Source organism: Schistocerca nitens, chromosome 6 (genome assembly GCF_023898315.1).
Source record: "Schistocerca nitens isolate TAMUIC-IGC-003100 chromosome 6, iqSchNite1.1, whole genome shotgun sequence".
Taxonomy (NCBI): domain Eukaryota; kingdom Metazoa; phylum Arthropoda; class Insecta; order Orthoptera; family Acrididae; genus Schistocerca; species Schistocerca nitens.
The window spans coordinates 574,107,060-574,129,603 of record NC_064619.1 but is presented as its reverse complement, the minus strand read 5'-3'; the positions used below and the strand labels follow the sequence as shown (position 1 = coordinate 574,129,603).

General features: G+C 40.6%; 1 protein-coding gene across 1 annotated transcript in view; it reads left to right on the top strand.

The window, feature by feature from the left end:
• The window catches only part of LOC126262853 (speckle targeted PIP5K1A-regulated poly(A) polymerase-like), a 206,068-nt gene that overhangs the window by 85,729 nt on the left and 97,795 nt on the right, over positions 1–22,544 (top strand). The window contains exons 5-6 of the mRNA XM_049959720.1: positions 3,125–3,279; positions 8,825–8,960. Coding sequence (XP_049815677.1) covers positions 3,125–3,279; positions 8,825–8,960 — 291 coding nt within the window. The remainder of the gene's footprint in view (positions 1–3,124; positions 3,280–8,824; positions 8,961–22,544) is intronic.

Below are 22,544 nucleotides of genomic sequence, written 5' to 3'. Positions count from 1 at the left end.
AGCAGTATCTGTGAGGCAATATAATTCAAGAAATGGCGTGATCTGTCCAGAATCCCAATCTAAACTTAATGGAATACCTTTGGGATGAGTTAGATTGTTGACTTCACTCTAGACCACAGCGTCCAGTATGTCCTCTGGTTTTGGCTCTTGAGCAAGGATGGGCTGTCATTCCTCCACAGACACCTTATTGGAAATGTCCCCAGCAGGTGCAAGCTCCCATATAGACTATAGGTGGACACACACCTAATATTAACATCCACTAATAAGTGTCTGGATACTTTTGATCAGATAATGTAGAAGAGCATATGCAAGATGCAATTTTGTCATATGATGACATGATGGAGACTGTGGCTGTTGTTTGAAGACAAATGTTGATGGTGTTGGGACAGCAACCAGCCACAAATTTACTTTCAGTTTCTTTATTAAAAGGGTACCGTTACCGGTTTCGAATCGTTGTGATTCATCCTCAGACGGTTTACACGTTTTCTTTATAACATGTGGTGTGTTTTTTACAGATTAATTGTCCTAAAATATAAATAACACATAATTATAAACACACCACACACAGATGGTTGCATTACAGATTTTCGTTGCATGTGACTTATGTGAAACGTCCGTTTGGAGTGTTTGTTTTCATAACATTCGTCCAACAGATATGAATACATTCCCACTGCTTTCTTATTGTAGCACACGTAAATTTTTCTCACTGAACACTTGAGATTTGTCACTGAGAAGATTTCTACCACATACCACATGTTTTGATTCATACAAAGAGCTTACAAGCATATGAGTATCAAAGATGCTATGATATGTCGTAACATTTGACGATGATGTCCTATGTTTGGAAAGGATCATATATTCATTTACGCAACTGTTATGCCTTTTACACTAATACAGAGACATTGTCCCCCCTCCCCCGTTGATATTGTTACATCAATTATATACTTTATATATAGTACTGTATAGGAAAAATAGTACATTATTTAATTACATTTAGCATCATGAGAATTATAGTAACATATAAATTTGCTACTTGATCTGCAGATAGGTGTACTAATATTATTTGCTTTGGAGATTGGAAAATAATTTTTGGAAATTTTTCAGGAAAGGGGTGTTAGCTAACTGTTTGTTCATTAAGGATATAGTCTGGGTTGCTGTTTTGTGTGTGTGTGTATTTCTATTTCTTCTAATATATTCTTAGTGGCTCCTTTTTCTGCTAGATGTAAAATTTTTTAAGTTGTCCTCAATATTTCCCAATGAATGGTTTTCTTCAACAATATGGGCTGCAAATGCAGATTTGTTCAAGTTACCAAGTCTTAAAGCATTAATGTGTTCTTTGTATCTAATTTCAAAACTTCTGCCTGTCTGTCCAATGTAGAATTTTGGGCATGTATCGCATTTGAGTTTGAATATTCCTGATTTACGGTATGGACTCTTGTGGGTATAAACATCATGGATTACTTTTTGTTGTAATTTATTATTTGTGGAAAAGCTGATTGCGATATTTTTCTTTTTAAATAAGTTTGCTATTTGGTATGATAGTGGGCCTATGTATGGGAGAGTAGTATATTTAGGTTTGGCTTCTGTGGCACTCTGATTTGGCTTGAAGTGACTGCTGTGAACTCCACGACATAATGCAGACAAAAACCACAGATCCACTTCACAGCAGTCACTTCAAGCCAAATCAGTGTACCACAGAAGCCAAACCTCAATATGCTACTCTCCCATACATAGGCCCACTATCATACCAATAGCAAACTTATTTAAAAAGAAAAATATCGCAATCAGCTTTTCCACAAATAATAAATTACAACAAAAAGTAATCCATGATGTAAATACCCTCAAGAGTCTATTCCGTAAATCAGGAATATACAAACTCAAATGCGATACATGCCCAAAATTCCACATTGGACAGACAGGCAGAAGTTTTGAAATTAGATACAAAGAACACATTTATGCTTTAAGACTTAATAACTTGAACAAATCTGTATTTGCAGCCCTTATTGCTGAAGAAATCCATTCAGTGGGAAACATTTAGGACAACTTAAAAATTTTACATCTAGCAGAAAAAGGAGCCACTATGAATATATTAGAAGAAATAGGAATACACACACACAAAAACAGCACCTCAGACTATATCCTTAATGAACAAACAGAGTTAGCTAACACCCCTTTCCTGAAAAATTTACAAAAATTATTTTCCAGCCTCCAAAGCAAATAATATTGGTATTCCTATCTGCAGATCAAGTAATAAATTTATATGTTACTATAATTCTCATGATGCTAAATGTAGTCAAATAATGTACTATTTTACCTATACAGTACTATATATAAACTTTATAATTGATGTAACAATATCAACTATGATTCTTCCAAACATAGGACATCATCATCAAATGTTACGATATATCATAGCATCTTTGATACTCATATGTTTGTAAGCTCTCTGTATGTATCAAAACATGTGGTGTATGGTAGAAATCTTCTCAGTGACAAATGTCAAGTGTTCAGTGAGAAAAATTTACGTGTGCTACAATAAGAATGCAGTGGGAATGTATTCACATCTGTTGGACGAATGTTATGAAAACAAACACTCCAAATGGACGTTTCACGTAAGTCACATGCAACGAAAATATGTAACGCAACCATCTGTGTGTGGCGTGTTTATAATTATGTGTTATTTATATTTTAGGACAATTAATCTGTAAAAAACACACCACATGTTATAAAGAAAACGTGTAAACCGTCTGAGGATGAATCACAAGGATTCGAAACCGGTAATGGCACCCTTTGAATAAAGGAACTGACAGTAAATTTGTGGCTGGTTGCGATGCCAACATCGTCAGCATATGCAAGACATGTTGAATAATTTGTAAGTAGAAAAGCCTGTAACATTAAATAATATTTCTTATTAACCAGTTTCTCTGTGTATTGTTTTTTCTTATGTAGACCATATATTCTCAATGGAAGGGGAGTTTCATAGGTAGAGACAGATTTGCAGCTTTGGCATATTAGTGTAATTATGAACAGTAAGATTAAAAAGATCACCACTAAAGCAGATGTTTGTTAGCTGATATGAACTCTTTGTGTACATATTTAACTTTCTAAATTATGTGCATTACAGCCGATCCAGCTCCAGTCCCGGATTCTGATGTAGATCCCACAGAACTTATATCTATTCTTGAAGGGGCTCATTCTAATGGCGTAAGAGATGTTGATGCCTTAATTGACTTGGCAGTCCAGACTGTGAGGTTACAGGACCCCGAGCGAAACCACAAGGTTTGTAAATCTAATCACATTGGTGTGTGTGTGTGTGTGTGTGTGTGTGTGTGTGTGTGTGTGTGTGTTGCTTTAGTTGGGAGCATCAGAAATGTGCTTTCCATACAGAACATATCATTGTGCATCAAATTAGTATTCGGCTGTGGGGGGAGACATGATAATGATAATTGGACTTCCTGTGGACTGTAGATGGGAGGTAGAGGAAAAGATACTGATGAATGACAAAGAGTCATTGAAGTAGTAATTCAGTCAAAACATCTGAATATGCTTACATGAAAGTATTCAGTTTCATCGTGTGTCTGGTAAGCAAAGCTCCTCATCTGTCATTAAAGTCTCTTATATTTTTCTATATATACATATTCACTCAAAACATACACAAGCAAAGGTAATCTGGGACTATTGCCGATGATGCTGTAGTTTATAGGAAAGCACTGTCATTCACTGACTTTGGATGGATGGACACAGGACTACATAGACAGAATTTCTATTTTGTGTGATGAATGGCAGCTTGCTCTAAATGTAGAAAAATGTAAGTTAATGCAGATTAGTTGGAAAAACAATCCTGTAATGTTTGAATAGAATTATAGTCGTGTTCTGCTTGACAAACACACGCCGATTAAATACCTAGGTGTAATATTGCAAAGTGATTTGAAATGGAATGAGCACACAGGGTCTGTTGTGGGGAAGGTGAATGGTTGGTTTCCGATTATGTAGAGAATTTTAGTTAAGTGTAGTTGATCTATAAAGGAGACCAATTATAGAACACTTGTGCGAACCATTCTTGAATACTGCTTGAGTGGCTGTAATCACGATCAGGTCACCTTATAGGTAGACATCGAAGTAAGTCAGAGGTGTGCTGCTAGGCATTTTACTTATGGACGTGCTTCATGAACTTAATTGGAAATTACTGGAGGAAAGATGACACTGTTTTCGTAAAACACTCTTGAGAAAATTTAGAGAACTGGCATTTGTGGCTGGCTGCAGATGATTCTACTGGTGCCAGCTTACATTTTGCATAAGGATGTTGAAGACAAGATAAAAGAAATTAGAGCTCGTATGGATGATTACAATCATTTTTCTTTTGCCCCATTTGCGAGTGCAGTGGGAAAGAGAATGACTACGGTACAAGGTGTGCTCTGCCATACAGGATATGGCGGCTTGCAGAGTATATTTTCAGATTCAGATTCCTCTCGATAACAAATCAGATGAATCTTTGCAGCCAGAGTACAATAGTTTGTAAGGATCCCACTGTTGTCTGGATGGTGGTGATCCTCACACAGGAGATGAAGAGGAGCGTTTTTTAAATATCCGGAGCCACTGAGCCTCTAAGTCCCCAGTCAAAGGTAAAAGTTGTATCTTTTCCTTTATATTTCTCTACTTTCACAACAGTTAAAAAAACCAACACGTTCTAATCATGTGCCACATCACCTACATAATTATTGTCAGACTGGGACAATATTCATCATCAAATTTGACAGACTGCATGCATTTCCCTACTCCGTGGCTAGTTCACAGTCCAGAAAGCAGTTTCACATGCTGACAACACGCAGCAGCTACATGCCCCATTGTCAAGAAAAACAATGGTGTGTCAACTATTGGTCTCATCCATTCGAACTTTAAAAAACAGTAACTGCTGTACTACCCTCACATCTCAAAAATTATTTAATGAGTAGGTTTTTGGTATAAAAATACAGAAAGCGCTAACAAGGCAAAAAGTAGAGAAGGAGAGAACAAACATGAAAGAAAATCTCTAATATTCTCTAAAGCTACATGCAAAGAGTTCTTAGTCATACAATATATGAGGGTGAGTCAAATGAAAACCTTAAATTTGTAATGTTGTTGTTGTTGTTGTGGTCTTCAGTCCTGAGACTGGTTTGATGCAGCTCTCCATGCTACTCTATCCCGTGCAAGCTTCTTCATCTCCCAGTACGTACTGCAGCCTACATCCTTCTGAATCTGCTTAGTGTATTCATCTCTCGGTCTCCCTCTACGATTTTTACCCTCCATGCTGCCCTCCAATACTAAATTGGTGATCCCTTGATGCCTCAGAACATGTCCTACCAACCGATCCCGTCTTCTAGTCAAGTTGTGCCACAAACTCCTCTTCTCCCCAACCCTATTCAGTACCTCCTCATTAGTTATGTGATCTACCCATCTAATCTTCAGCATTTTTCTGTAGCACTACATTTTGAAAGCCTCTATTCTCTTCTTGTCTAAACTATTTATCGTCCGTGTTTCACTTCCATACATGGCTACACTCCATACAAATACTTTCAGAAACGACTTCCTGACACTTAAATCAGTACTCAATGTTAACAAATTTCTCTTCTTCAGAAACGCTTTCCTTGCCATTGCCACTCTACATTTTATATCCTCTCTACTTCGACCATAATCAGTTATTTTGCTCCCCAAATAGCAAAACTCCTTTATTAATTTAAGTGTCTCATTTCCTAATCTAATTCCCTCAGCATCACCAGACTTAATTTGACTACATTCCATTATCCTCGTTTTGCTTTTGTGGATGTTCATCTTATATCCTCCTTTCAAGACACTGTCCACTCCGTTCAACTGCTCTTCCAAGTCCTTTGCTGTCTCTGACAGAATTACAATGTCATCGGCGAACCTCAACGTTTTTATTTCTTCTCCATGGACTTTAATACCTACTCCGAATTTTTCTTTTGTTTCCTTTACTGCTTGCTCAATATACTGATTGAATAACATCGGGGACAGGCTACAGCCCTGTCTCACTCCCTTCCCAACCACTGCTTCCCTTTCATACCCCTCGACTCTTATAACTGCCATCTGGTTTCTGTACAAATTGTAAATAGCCTTTCGGTCCCTGTATTTTACCCCTGTCACCTTTAGAATTTGACAGAGAGTATTCCAGTCAACATTGTCAAAAGCTTTCTCTAAGTCCACAAATGCTAGAAATGTAGGTTTGCCTTTCCTTAATCTATTTTCTAAGGTAAGTTGTAGGGTCAGTATTGCCTCACGTGTTCCAACATTTCTGCGGAATCCAAACTGATCTTCGCCGAGGTCGGCTTCTACCAGTTTTTCCATTCGTCTGTAAAGAATTCGCGTTAGTATTTTGCAGCTGTGACTTATTAGACTGATAGTTCGGTAATTTTCACATTTGTCAACACATGCTTTCTTTGGGTTTGGAATTATTATATTCTTCTTGAAGTCTGACGGTCTTTCGCCTGTCTCATACGTCTTGCTCATCAGATGATGTCTACTCCCAGGGCCTTGTTTCGACTCAGGTCTTTCAGTGCTCTTTCAAACTCTTCACGCAGTATTGTATCTCCCATTTCATCTTCATCTACATCCTCTTCCATTTCTATAATATTGTCCTCAAGTACATCACCCTTGTATAGACCCTCTATATACTCCTTCCACCTATCTGCTTTCCCTTCTTTGCTTAGAACTGGGTTTCCATCTGAGCTCTTGATATTCATACAAGAGGCTCTCATTTCTCCAAAGGTCTCTTTATTTTTCCTGTAGGCAGTATCTATCTTACCCCTAGTGAGATAAGCCTCTACATCCTTACATTTGTCCTCTAGCCATCCCTGCTTAGCCATTTTGCACTTCCTGTTGATCTCATTTTTGAGACGTTTGTATTCCTTTTTGCCTGCTTCATTTACTGCATTTTTATATTTCTCCTTTCATCAATTAAATTCAATATATCTTCTGTTACCCAAGGATTTCTACTAGCCCTCATCTTTTCACGTAATTGAGCTTCTGCTGCCTTCACTATTTCATCCCTCAAAGCTACCCATTCTTCTTCTACTGTATTTCTTTCTCCCATTCCTGTCAATTGTTCCCTTATGCTCTCCTTGGAACTCTGTACAACCTCTGGTTTAGTCAGTTTATCCAGGTCCCACCTCCTTAAATTCCCACCTTTTTGCAGTTTCTTCAGTTTTAATCTACAGTTCATAACCAATAGATTGTGGTCAGAGTCCACATCTGCCCCTGGAAATGTCTTACAGTTTAAAACCTGGTTCCTAAATCTCTGTCTTACCATTATATAATCTATCTCATACCTTCTAGTATCTCCAGGATTCTTCCATGTATACAACCTTCTTTTATGATTCTTGAACCAAGTGTTAGCTATGATTTAGTTATGCTCTGTGCAAGATTCTACCAGACGGCTTTCTCTTTCACTTCTTAGCCCCAATCCATATTCACCTACTATGTTTCCTTCCCTCCCTTTTCCTACTCTCGAATTCCAGTCACCCATGACTATTAAATTTTCGTCTCCCTTCACTACCTGAATAATTTCTTTTATCTCATCATACATTTCATCAATCTCTTCGTCATCTGCGGAGCTAGTTGGCATATAAGTTTGTACTATGATGGTAGGTGTGGGCTTCGTGTCTATCTTGGGCACAATAATGCATTCACTATGCTGTTTGTAGTAGCTTACCTGCACTCCCATTTTTATTCATTATTAAACCTACTCTTGCATTACCCCTATATGATTTTGTATTTATAACCCTGTATTCACCTGACCAAAAGTCTTGTTCCTCCTGCCACCGAACTTCACTAATTCCCACTATATCTAACTTTAACCTATCCATTTCCCTTTTTAAATTTTCTAACCTACCTGCCCGATTAAGGGATCTGACATTCCACGCTCCGATCCGTAGAACGCCAGTTTTGTTTATCCTGATAAGGACATCCTCTTGAATAGTTCCCACCCGGAGATCCGAATGGGGGACTATTTTACCTCCGGAATATTTTACCCAAGAGGATGCCATCATCATTTAATCAAAAAGTAAAGCTGCATGCCCTCAGGAAAAATTACGGCTGTAGTTTCCCCTTGCTTTCAGCCATTCGCAGTACCACAACAGCAAGGCCGTTTTGGTTAGTGTTACAGGGCCAGATCAATCAATCATCCAGACTGTTGCCCCTGCAACTACTGAAAAGGCTGCTGCACCTCTTCAGGAACCACACATTTGTCTGGCCTCTCAACAGATGCCCCTCCATTTTGGCTGCACCTACGGTACGGCTATCTGTATCGTTGAGGCATGCAAGCCTCCCCACCGACGGCAATGTCCATGGTTCATCGACCAACACAATCACAATCACAAATATTGCATTTCCCAGTTGTAACTCACAAGCACAAGCATGTGTAGGATGGCATCAGACCAAATCTTAGAATCAGTAACCAAAACAACAACAGTGTATTTGTTTATCTTTCTGTTAACAACTATTTTATCAATGGAAGGAGAGGCTCAAATCAACTTCTGATTTCCTTTCCCAATCTTGTGCTTTTCAAGCTTGTGCCTCATCCAGTGACCTAGACATCAGCAAAACATTCAACACTTACCTTCCTTCCTCTCTTTCTATATATGTAAATTTCAATATATTTTTGTTTGTTTGTGAGTGCGGCTTATACCAAGATCGAATATGAGTGTTAACTTTGTGTTGACTTTCCACAAGATTTTTTTATTTATTTTTTTAATTTTTTTAAGCTGTAAAAGTGCCTCACAGTTATAATTCTTCATTCAGCTTATGTTCTGAAACCTAATGCATTAATTTCCAGCTGCTTATGCTGCAGAGAGATCTTGAAGAATGCATCTCGGAATTGGTTCCAGGCTGCCAAGCACACCAGTTTGGATCTGCTGTCACGGGTGTTCCACTTAGAGGATCTGATACGGATATTGTGATGATTCTGCCAGGTGATAACCTTATGAAAATTGTTACTGAGTGGTGGGCAAGTGGTGTCTGTTAGCATTTCGAAATGGACGTAGCCTCTTGCATCAGTGTGCTGAATAATTTAGTCCAGTTTTGGAAATATTTTGTACAAAGTCAGATGGTCACATCAAATCAAATGGTGTTAAAAATAAATTTTCAAGTTGTTTAATGAAATTTTTAGTAGAGTTTTGAATAAAAATAACTATATATTTAAATTAAATCTCTCTCTCTCTCTCTCTATCTCGTGTGTGTGTGTGTGTGTGTGTGTGTGTGTGAGAGAGAGAGAGAGAGAGAGAGAGAGAGGACATAAGATTTTTTTGTGAAATTTATTCTTTATATGTAGATTTGTTGGAAAGTTTGACTTCCTTTCAGTTGTGTATCAGTGTTACATGTATCTGTCAGTAGAGTTCTTAGGTATTCACCAGAGATTTATCAGTTTTGCTGTGAGTAGCAGTGTTCATGTGTTGAGCTGTGATGGCTCAGTAAAACCTACATTATCAGGTAAAGAAATCTTTCTAGTGATTTATCTTTATTTAAAATCTATTTATTGTAATGTACCTTTTGGTCTATATTATATAAGTACTTTACAGAACATTGCAGTATAGCAGTGTGATAACACAGTTTTATATAGCTTTTTATGTGGAGACAGAGTGAGTTTTATTGAAAAATGATTTTTGCAAATAGCCATTCCTTTTGGTAATCACACATTTTTTTGTATTTTATTGCAACTGTAGGAATCTGAACATAAATGACCAAACTTTGTCAAAATAGTTTATTCTGAGGAAATTGTGTATACAGCGGAACATTAATTTAATGTTCTCCAATTTTATAGTTTTTGTGATTCTATGCCATAAATTCATAGCCCCCGATGAAAAACCCATACGATCAATGCTAAAAATTCCCTGACTTTACATTTCTTCCTAATAAGGTTTATCTTGATTCTACGCTCATACTCAGCACCTTGCTTGACTTCGTCCCATTTTCTTCCTATTGACATTTGATGTGACAGAACAAGTTATAAGTGGCACAAAAGACAGACAGTTCACACAGTGGGGTGGTGGCGGAGTTAAGGGAATATTATAGGCCATTGCAGAGAGGAAATGCTGACATAATCCACAATTGTCATTGCCAACACAACTTGCAACATTTAGCTTCACCACGCAGTTATAATACAGCTACTGCTAGATTGCGGCAGCAATGGAAAATCAGGATAGTCAGTGCGAAGTGCTCCGGGCCAAGACAATAAATTATGATGGGTCTCAGCCTCCACCTTTTCTCGTGCCTCTTGTAACTCAGTCTCATCTTGTTGCATGTGTTTCTAATGTACTGCATTCAAGACCCATATCAATCATCAACCTTTAAATTCAAACACTGAGTCTCGGTGAGAATCGAGGAAGCATCGGCCATTTCCAACTAGTGAGCTCTAATTGGCTGGCGGTTTGTTATGTCACCCATCAGCCGCCACACTCGCTACACCACACTAAAGCCTATTTTACAACATGTGCGGCATGCTTATGCACAACTCATTGGCGAAACTAAACATTTTTGGCTTGTTCCAACTTTGGCAACACTAGTTGCATGCATTCTGAGGTTAGGTGTGTCTGTAGAGAGTAAAGAAACTGAAATAAGAAGTGGGAAATGGAGGAAATGATTCCCTTTTCTTGTATCTATGCTATGAATAGGTATTTGTTGGATTTTAATGACATTGACTACAAAGACAAGCAGCGACTTGTTGCTGCTCTTGAGATTGTCACATGCGATCTGAACATGGATTTGTAGACAATATCTGAGCTACAGAGCAAAATCCATTCAATTAAAATTATAAGAGTACATACATAAACGAATTAAGAAAAATACAGGCAAGCAAAACATTAGCTGCAGAACAGCCCACATCTACAAGGACATGGTGTGAATTGGCTGAAAGAGTTTGAATTTGTTGAAAGACATTCCTTCTCATTCCTTACGGTAAGTCTCCCCTGACCCACGGTTTTGGGTGAGAATTTCCCGAAATCTACCCTTTTTCCTAGACCTCTCCAGTCCTTTTCCGTCACCTTCACCCTTCTTCCTTCCCCTTCAACCCTTCTGCCTGAAGAAGGAGCCCCTGGCTCCTAAAGCTTGCCAATCACAACAGTCTTTTACGTGTGTGTACTGCTGCTGCTTGGTGAGTAGATTTTTTACCTATCCAATTAAGTGATTAGAGGACAAAGGATGAAACAAATGTTCGACTCGTTTCACTTGCAGCAATAAAATTAACATTCTTCCTTGTCATACATATTTTGCTGTTTATTTCCAAATATGTGTCGATTTCTGACTGTGTGGTTAGGCAGGAGCTACAGAGGACAGCTTTAATAGCTGAGACTAAAATGAGTAGCAATATAATTCATGTTCTTCCTTCTCACAAATATTTGGCAGTTTGTTTCCAAATATGTGACAATTTCCGAGTGTAGGCAGGAACCTAAGAGAACACCTTAAATTGCTGCAAGAAAAACTATGAGCCATAACATTCATATTTTTCCTTGTCAAAAATATTTCACACATTGCGCAACTACAAACATTCCCATAAAGAGTTTTCACCACAACTGAGATCCTCCTGTCACTAACACATCCATAAACATCAACATTGTGTTATAGCAATCGACAAATCAATAGCCTCATTTCTGTTCATCTTCACAGTGCCATTACATCACGATTATGTCAGTTCCTGCAAAAAGTGATGTGAAACGTAGTCGATCCACACACACAAAATGAGCTCGCCTACTGGATATTTACAAGCAATACACTAGAGGTCACTGTGCACACTTCACCAGAGTATGCTGCACTGTCATTCGCTATAGAAGAAAAACACACACCCCCACATGTTAGATTCCGATGCCTATTACGTCTACTTTACAGTTTTCAGCTTAATTCATATATTCGTCAATTTTTGCTTTTTGTGGCTGATCACAAAGGAAAGATTTCTCTAAAATGTTTGTTTTGACGTATAGTTTGTGGTCATAGACAGACAGACAGACAGATACTGTCCGAACAGGTCTCGAAGGCCCAACGGTACCGACTGGCTGCCGTGTCGTCCTCAGCCTGTAGGCATCACCAGATGTGGATTGAGAGGTGCACGTAGTCAGCGCAAAGCTCTCCCAGCCATTATCAGTTTTCGTGACGAGTGCTGCTACTTCTCAATTAAGTAGCTCCTCAATTGGCCTCACAGGAGCTGAGTGCACCCTGCTTGCCAACGACACTCGGCAGACCCAGACAGTGACCCATTAAAGTGCTAGCCAAGCCTGACAGCACTTAACTCCAATGAACTGACAGGAACCAGTGTTACCACTGTGACAAGGTCGTTGACAATTTGTGGTCATAGCTGGTTGGAAAATAGATCGATTGTCTTGTACCCAGATACCAATTTACATTTTTGACGAGTTTTTGTGTGCAGTTGTGCAACTGTGATTTTTGAAGAACTGATGAAATACATTACCACAAATTATTGTATAAACATTGTATAATACATTTAATTGCCTTCACATATACAGATTGTATACAGTGACTAGGGGAGTATTACGATTTTTAATCATACATGCTAATTACAAATGTTTTTGCTCATATTATGGGGCTTTTAGTGTTTTCCTTGATTCTACATTTTCCTCAGTTTTTCATTTTTTTAGTCTGGACTGCACAAAAACGTCAAGTAGGGGTTTCAGTGTATGTGGCCATTATCCTAGGTGGTCAGTATTATTGCTGAATAATATTGTGCAACATTATAGCAGGTCCCCCTAAACTGCTCAATACAAGTGAGCAATAGTATTATGCAGTATTTACTCTGGTTCAGAAAGTTGGATGATCAGTACACTGCTGCTATGATAATTCATCTACATGGTGAAAAAAAATTTTTGATGAAAAATTTATACAAAGATCACCAAAGATTCCCTCATTTGTAAGAATATGTGGTGTCTGTTCTTCCGGACATGTCCAAAGAGCAGACACTACATGGAATCTGCAGCTGTGATTCATATTTAAATTGAAGGTGGAGGGAAGAGAAGGGAAAGGAAAGGAACTGATGACATCACCTGCATCAGGGGTTAATGCGGAAGCAGCAGCAACGAGCAAAAATGTGTGCCAGGTTGGGACTTGAACCTGGGCTCTCCTGCGTACAAGGCAGTTGCGTTAACCACTGCATCACCTGTCTCGGCATGATGCTGGGCCAATTCACATTCCCACCTAGCACCACCACTTATCTGCAGTTTCAGTCCACATTCTCTTGTGCTCACTAATTTTAGATTCCTGCTAGGGGTCGAATGTAAATGTGCATCTGCATTGATGGTTGTAGGTTCATAGCACGCCACATTCATATAATTGATACAACTCAATGGCTGTGAATCCACAACCATCAGTATTAATTGTATGAACGTGTGCCTGAAAGAACAGACATCACACAGTCATAGAATTGGTATGTGTCGAAGGGCTGAGAATCCGCAAACATCAGAGCAGATGCACATTTTTGTTGAACCTCCAACGTGAATCTAAAATTAGCAAACATGGAAGACATGGACTGGGACTGTGGATAGGTGGTGACGCTAGATGGGAATGTGAGTTGGCTGAGGAGCTTGCGGAGATAGTCTGTGCATTTGCAGTCAACACTGTGTCCTGGTGGTGCAGTGGTTAATGCGACTGCCTACTAAGCACTAGATCCTGGGTTTGAGTCCCAGTCTGGCAGATATTTTCACTTGTTGACACTAATTCTGCAAAAAGTCCCAATGCAACTGATATCATCATTTCCTTTCAGTTCCTTCCTTTCCTTCACTCCCCCCCCCCCCCCCCCCCTTCGATTTACATAAAAAGGATTACTCTCAATAACTTGTTGAGAGAACTGAGCTTATGGAGAAAGAAAAAACAGAACTTTTTAAATGTGGACTGTCCAATGTTTCATTTATTACAAAACTCCACTATGAGAGGCACATTTCCACCAAGTCATTGTTTATCTATTATGCTATGACATCTTGCTACTGGCAGTGCTTTCAAAAACTTGAAATTTACAAGTGCAATTGTCAATTCAAAGCATTTGAGACGTAGTTATGGAAAGGCCTCATGCAATGGTAGGTGCTCCAAAAGATTATAAGGTTATATTCAGGTAGGTAATGCGTGTGTACACACACACACACACACACACACACACACACACACACACACACACACACACACAATATCCATATATATTGTTTTTCATAACTTTGCAGTAATTAATTTTTTTTAAACATCTTCCGTTGTGGCTGTAGGGTACATTCCCAGTATTTTGTGAGCATCAGTTTGTATTGATTCATTCCTAATATTTCTGGCTTTGTACTCATCTGTCCTAACCATCACAGTGATTTATATATTTCAGTATGGTCTAAGAAGAACACTCTTTCATCTTATTTCAAACTCATTTGCAACACTACAGCAACAACAACGGACAACGAACACAAATATATCTAGAGGCTGAAGCACACATGAGACTGGCAAGGCAAGTATGGCTAATGGGCGGCACAGTATTTTCTGGCAGTGCACTATATTCAAAAGTTTTTAATGTGCTCAGAATTGTTGCTCAACCTCTCTGTCTAACCATTACGTGTTCATCTGGAAGATATTGCTGCTCATTGGGAAAATATTGCACAATAAAGCTGACCATCTAAAAAGGGGATGCTGTTATGTTACATCAGTGGTGAAGTAATTGGTCCTTAGAAAACTTTGGTAAACACATAAGTAAGCTGTTATATTGCAAATGATTTCACTCCACTCATGGTTCCCCCCCCCCCCCCCCCCCCCCCCATACCAATTCACAGCTGATGTTATCTGCCTCTATAGCCTAGGTCACTTACACTAGCTTGTGCCTTCATGCTAGACTTGGAGGTAACAGTGTCAAATTCTCATTGTGGATAACTTTTTTGTTGCCACTATTTGGCCAGCACTGGGAGGAGTGATGGTGATGTTAGTATCCTGATTATCAGAACTTTGTACCAATGTTCTGGCTAACATTACAAACTTCTCCATAGTGTCTCTTGTTGTGAGGGTATATCACTCAGTTTATGAGTACACATTTGTTGGATGGGTACATTATCCTGGAAAACCCATTGTTGCTCTCCGAGAAGAATAAGGTTATTGCCACAGTTTTCGCCCACTTGGTTTAATCAGCACGAACTACACCACAGACACTACACTACATAAATTCATTACATTCCCCCATACCAAACAATTATATATATATATATATATATATATATATATATATATATATATATATAGACACACAAACAAACACAAATATACACACAAAATTCAAGCTTTCGCAACAAACTGTTGCCTCATCAGGAAAGAGGGAAGGAGAGGGAAAGACGAAAGGATGTGGGTTTTAAGGGAGAGGGTAAGGAGTCATCCCAATCCCGGGAGCGGAAAGACTTACCTTAGGGGGAAAAAAGGACAGGTATACAATCGCACACACACACATATCCATCCACACATACAGACACAAGCAGACATATTTAAAGACAAAGAGTTTGGGCAGAGATGTCAGTCGAGGTGGAAGAGTAGAGGCAAAGAAGTTGTTGAGAGACAGGTGAGGTATGAGTGGCGGCAACTGGAAATTAGCGGAGATTGAGGCCTGGCGGATAACGAGAAGAGAGGATATACTGAAGGGCAAGTTCCCATCTCCGGAGTTCGGATAGGTTGGTGTTGGTGGGAAGTATCCAGATAACCCGGACGGTGTAACACTGTGCCAAGATGTGCTGGCTGTGCACCAAGGCATGTTTAGCCACAGGGTGATCCTCATTACCAACAAACACTGTCTGCCTGTGTCCATTCATGCGAATGGACAGTTTGTTGCTGGTCATTCCCACATAGAATGCATCACAGTGTAGGCAGGTCAGTTGGTAAATCACGTGGGTGCTTTCACACGTGGCTCTGCCTTTGATCGTGTACACCTTCCGGGTTACAGGACTGGAGTAGGTGGTGGTGGGAGGGTGCATGGGACAGGTTTTGCACCGGGGGCGGTTACAAGGATAGGAGCCAGAGGGTAGGGAAGGTGGTTTGGGGATTTCATAGGGATGAACTAACAGGTTACGAAGGTTAGGTGGACGGCGGAAAGACACTCTTGGCGGAGTGGGGAGGATTTCATGAAGGATGGATCTCATTTCAGGGCAGGATTTGAGGAAGTCGTATCACTGCTGGAGAGCCACATTCAGAGTCTGGTCCAGTCCCGGAAAGTATCCTGTCACAAGTGGGGCACTTTTGTGGTTCTTCTGTGGGGGATTCTGGGTTTGAGGGGATGAGGAAGTGGCTCTGGTTATTTGCTTCTGTACCAGGCCGGGAGGGTAGTTGCGGGATGCGAAAGCTGTTGTCAGGTTGTTGGTGTAATGTTTCAGGGATTCCGGACTGGAGCAGATTCGTTTGCCACGAAGACCTAGGCTGTAGGGAAGGGACCGTTTGATGTGGAATGGGTGGCAGCTGTCATAATGGAGGTACTGTTGCTTGTTGGTGGGTTTGATGTGGACGGACGTGTGAAGTTGGCCATTGGACAGGTGGAGGTCAACGTCAAGGAAAGTGGCATGGGATTTGGAGTAGGACCAGGTGAATCTGATGGAACCAAAGGAGTTGAGGTTGGAGAGGAAATTCTGGAGTTCTTCTTCACTGTGAGTCCAGATCATGAAGATGTCATCAATAAATCTGTACCAAACTTTGGGTTGGCAGACCTGGGTAACCAAGAAGGCTTCCTCTAAGCGACCCATGAATAGGTTGGCGTACGAGGGGGCCATCCTGGTACCCATGGCTGTTCCCTTTAATTGTTGGTATGTCTGGCCTTCAAAAGTGAAGAAGTTGTGGGTCAGGATGAAGCTGGCTAAGGTAATGAGGAAAGAGGTTTTAGGTAGGGTGGCAGGTGATCGGCGTGAAAGGAAATGCTCCATCGCAGCGAGGCCCTGGACGTGCGGAATATTTGTGTATAAGGAAGTGGCATCAATGGTTACAAGGATGGTTTCCGGGGGTAACAGATTGGGTAAGGATTCCAGGCGTTCAAGGAAGTGGTTGGTGTCTTTGATGAAGGATGGGAGACTGCATGTAATGGGTTGAAGGTGTTGATCTACGTAGGCAGAGATACGTTCTGTGGGGGCTTGGTAACCAGCTACAATGGGGCGGCCGGGATGATTGGGTTTGTGGATTTTAGGAAGAAGGTAGAAGGTTGGGGTGCGGGGTGTCGGTGGGGTCAGGAGGTTAACCTTTCACCTGACTCCATCAACCTCCTGACCCCACCGACACCCCGCACCCCAACCTTCTACCTTCTTCCTAAAATCCACAAACCCAATCATCCCGGCCGCCCCATTGTAGCTGGTTACCAAGCCCCCACAGAACGTATCTCTGCCTACGTAGATCAACACCTTCAACCCATTACATGCAGTCTCCCATCCTTCATCAAAGACACCAACCACTTCCTTGAACGCCTGGAATCCTTACCCAATCTGTTACCCCCGGAAACCATCCTTGTAACCATTGATGCCACTTCCTTATACACAAATATTCCGCACGTCCAGGGCCTCGCTGCGATGGAGCATTTCCTTTCACGCCGATCACCTGCCACCCTACCTAAAACCTCTTTCCTCATTACCTTAGCCAGCTTCATCCTGACCCACAACTTCTTCACTTTTGAAGGCCAGACATACCAACAATTAAAGGGAACAGCCATGGGTACCAGGATGGCCCCCTCGTACGCCAACCTATTCATGGGTCGCTTAGAGGAAGCCTTCTTGGTTACCCAGGTCTGCCAACCCAAAGTTTGGTACAGATTTATTGATGACATCTTCATGATCTGGACTCACAGTGAAGAAGAACTCCAGAATTTCCTCTCCAACCTCAACTCCTTTGGTTCCATCAGATTCACCTGGTCCTACTCCAAATCCCATGCCACTTTCCTTGACGTTGACCTCCACCTGTCCAATGGCCAACTTCACACGTCCGTCCACATCAAACCCACCAACAAGCAACAGTACCTCCATTATGACAGCTGCCACCCATTCCACATCAAACGGTCCCTTCCCTACAGCCTAGGTCTTCGTGGCAAACGAATCTGCTCCAGTCCGGAATCCCTGAAACATTACACCAACAACCTGACAACAGCTTTCGCATCCCGCAACTACCCTCCCGGCCTGGTACAGAAGCAAATAACCAGAGCCACTTCCTCATCCCCTCAAACCCAGAATCCCCCACAGAAGAACCACAAAAGTGCCCCACTTGTGACAGGATACTTTCCGGGACTGGACCAGACTCTGAATGTGGCTCTCCAGCAGGGATACGACTTCCTCAAATCCTGCCCTGAAATGAGATCCATCCTTCATGAAATCCTCCCCACTCCGCCAAGAGTGTCTTTCCGCCGTCCACCTAACCTTCGTAACCTGTTAGTTCATCCCTATGAAATCCCCAAACCACCTTCCCTACCCTCTGGCTCCTATCCTTGTAACCGCCCCCGGTGCAAAACCTGTCCCATGCACCCTCCCACCACCACCTACTCCAGTCCTGTAACCCGGAAGGTGTACACGATCAAAGGCAGAGCCACGTGTGAAAGCACCCACGTGATTTACCAACTGACCTGCCTACACTGTGATGCATTCTATGTGGGAATGACCAGCAACAAACTGTCCATTCGCATGAATGGACACAGGCAGACAGTGTTTGTTGGTAATGAGGATCACCCTGTGGCTAAACATGCCTTGGTGCACAGCCAGCACATCTTGGCACAGTGTTACACCGTCCGGGTTATCTGGATACTTCCCACCAACACCAACCTATCCGAACTCCGGAGATGGGAACTTGCCCTTCAGTATATCCTCTCTTCTCGTTATCCGCCAGGCCTCAATCTCCGCTAATTTCCAGTTGCCGCCACTCATACCTCACCTGTCTCTCAACAACTTCTTTGCCTCTACTCTTCCACCTCGACTGACATCTCTGCCCAAACTCTTTGTCTTTAAATATGTCTGCTTGTGTCTGTATGTGTGGATGGATATGTGTGTGTGTGCGATTGTATACCTGTCCTTTTTTCCCCCTAAGGTAAGTCTTTCCGCTCCCGGGATTGGGATGACTCCTTACCCTCTCCCTTAAAACCCACATCCTTTCGTCTTTCCCTCTCCTTCCCTCTTTCCTGATGAGGCAACAGTTTGTTGCGAAAGCTTGAATTTTGTGTGTATATTTGTGTTTGTTTGTGTGTCTATCGACCTGCCAGCGCTTTTGTTTGGTAAGTCTCATCATCTTTCTTTTTAGATATATTTTTTCCACGTGGAATGTTTCCCTCTGTTATATATATATATATATATATATATATATATATATATATATATATGTGTGTGTGTGTGTGTGTGTGTGTGTGTGTGTGTGTGTGTGTGAGAGAGAGAGAGAGAGAGAGTGTGTGTTTGGAGCTTATGGGTGCTAGCACTGAGGTTATCAGCACTGCCAGACAATTACACTTGCTGCAGCAGTACAATATACCTCAGTCTGATATACTGCAGATTCGGATGTAATGCAGTGTTATGAATGAGTTTTGCACTCTCAGTGTATTTTATAAACTTGAAAAAGTCTTATTAGGGTCTGCATATAGCCTTTCCACATTATAATTTACTCGTGTTCTTGTTTGATCGACGTTTGAGTGAAGTTTGTCTAATCGCTGTACCCTATTTGATAATTTTCTGAAGTGTTTTACTTCTAACATTCTTTAAATTTAAATACAGTGTTGTACAGTATGTATAATGTTGCATTATGTGTTCTTCTTAATTTTCTATTTGTAGTTTGCTGTTACACGACTCACTCTCCATATACTATGCTATGATGTGGGAGTGAAACATGTTTCTCAACAGCTGCTTTATATCAAGCTCCTGCTCTAGTTGCTATTTTGGCATCAAAATAACTGACACTGAGATAAGTAAGAAGGATATAAATTGCAGACTGGCAATATAAGAAAAATCTTTCTGAAGAAGAGAAGTATGTTAACCTCTAATGTGGTATTCTTTTCTTGTGACATTTGTGTAGAAACTACATGAAATGACCCACCAAAACAAGCTAACTGACTTAGCCTTCCTTACTTGGAGATAAAACATAGACAGTAAACAGTTGGTTGGTTGGTTTTGGGAAGGAGACCAGACAGCGAGGTCATCGGTCTCATCGGATTAGGGAAGGATGGGGAAGGAAGTCGGCCGTGCCCTTTGAAAGGAACCATCCCGGCATTTGCCTGGAGTGATTTAGGGAAATCACGGAAAACCTAAATCAGGATGGCTGGACGCGGGATTGAACCGTCGTCCTCCCGAATGCGAGTCCAGTGTCTAACCACTGCGCCACCTCGCTCGGTGAGACAGTAAACAGTACAGACAAGAGGGCAATAGGAGCTTGTGGACTGTAGACTTACAGAAGAATGCTGATGTTTAGGAAGGTAGATTTATTAACCTATGAAGAGGTGCTGCATCAAATTGTGGAGAAAAGATGTTTATTGCACAACTTGAGTAAATGAAGGGAGAAGTTGATAAGACATATCCTGAGGTATCAAGAAATAGTCAATTTGTTAATTATCAAGGAATTGCCAGTTTGCGAATGGAAGGAAATATTGTGGCTGAAATAGTAAAGGGAGATGAAAGCTTGACTTCTGTAAGCAAATGGATGTTGGTTGTAGTAGTTAATGCAGAGATGGAGACTCTTGCACAGGATAGACTGGTATGGAAAGCTGCATCATATGATTGTTTTGCCCTTAAGATCACATAAATAGAGATTCCTTCTTGTTCCTAGTGTTCTTTACATAGAAAAATGGAAAGATGCAAAAATTATGAGTATTTAAGATATGATATCAATTGCTCAGATTTAGTGTCAGTCATGCCTGATGAACCTGGAGTGGGGCAGAAAGATGTGAAATGCAACTGTGGTAAAACAGGTAGATGTGAAAATAATCCAAGTAAATTTTTCACATGAAGTTAACACCACCTGTATGTTTAACTTACGTGTGTGTGGGTTTTGGTTCATGTGGAGGAGGGAATGAATGAATGTCTTATGAAACAAAAAAACCATGGTTTAAAAACAGAACAGTAACCTAAATAAAAACAAATAAAAAAAAAACTTGAGTAAATGAAGGGAGAAGTTGATAAGACATATCCTGAGGTATCAAGAAATAGTCAATTTGTTAATTATCAAGGAATTGCCAGTTTGCGAATGGAAGGAAATATTATGGCTGAAATAGTAAAGGGAGCACATCCATGGAAATCAAAATGTGCAGCTGGGTAACATACAGTACCTTGTTGCTCCCCTCTATGCATTGTGACATGCTCTGATGCTCCTTGGTATGCAGTCCACAATGTGATCAAGACACTGCTGCCCAAGGAACTCTCACTCTTCGATGGTGGCCCTTCTGAGGTTGTTCAGTGTGCGAGGAAGGTTCTTGCGACAACATGCTACACATTTCAGTGGGTCACAGACTTACTTTATTGAATTTATATCAGCAGTTACTGCAGCCCATTCCATTCTGCTAGTTTCTGCCTCCTCACAGTGTGGGGAAGTGCATTCTCTTGCATTATTATTTTGAAAACTGAAACTCTCTCCAAAACCTTGACTATAAGTTGCTGCTGGGGTGTTTGTATTGTTGTTTGTGATGACACTTTCCAATGTATCGTGTACCTGTAGCGGTCCGTTTGCACATATTTTATTGTCACCGTAGATTATAAACTTTACATCCTGGCACTTGAAGTGGTTGCAAAAGTACCGTGGCCCAGATATCTTGGCTTCAGACTCGTTTTCTTCGATGGTGGTGCCTGTGTCTTTTAGCCTGGAAAGTTACTTAAGATACCAGCTGTTGCTGAATGATAGTTGAACTCTTTATTTTTTGCTGTACATTTATTCACCTTCCATTACAAATGAGTACATTACATTTTTACAAGTTTTTGTACTCCAAGTTATAAAACATATGTGTTGTATGACGTCTCGTGTATATTTCTGGCTGTCAACCAATCACCGGCTTATCTTCTTAGAGATGTCAACAACCAAATCTCCCAATCTCTGGCTATTCCCCTATGGATCAGAGTGTATCTCCTAGGCGGGACATGAGTGGCATGGAATAATCACTCGCTGCAGCAATTGTCATCATGCACCGTAATATCACTGCTGGCTACACCTTTTCACAGATACACTTGTGTTAACCCTGCACATGATGCATGTACAAACCAAGCAAAAATCCTGCGCACAGAAGATGGGTCGCGAATCGAATAAAGCAGAAAAGAAAGTTCCTTTTTTAAAAGTCATGGGCCTCATTTGTTGGATTGAAAGTATAAGGTACAACACATTGCTTTAAGCCAGATCGATCTGATACTCCTCATAGTTCCCCTCTTAGATAGATGATATCGTGACATGCTTATCCTACAGGTAAACTAAATCAGTGTTAATTACTTTTCAACTCAAATCTTCAGTAAGTCACTGTATTGATTACAAAAGGTTATACTTATACACCTTACTTTATAGTGAATTAGTCTCTTAAGTTTAAAAAAATCTTTAACCATGTTAACTTGCTTTCAAAGCCTTACTTGTACATGTGCTTA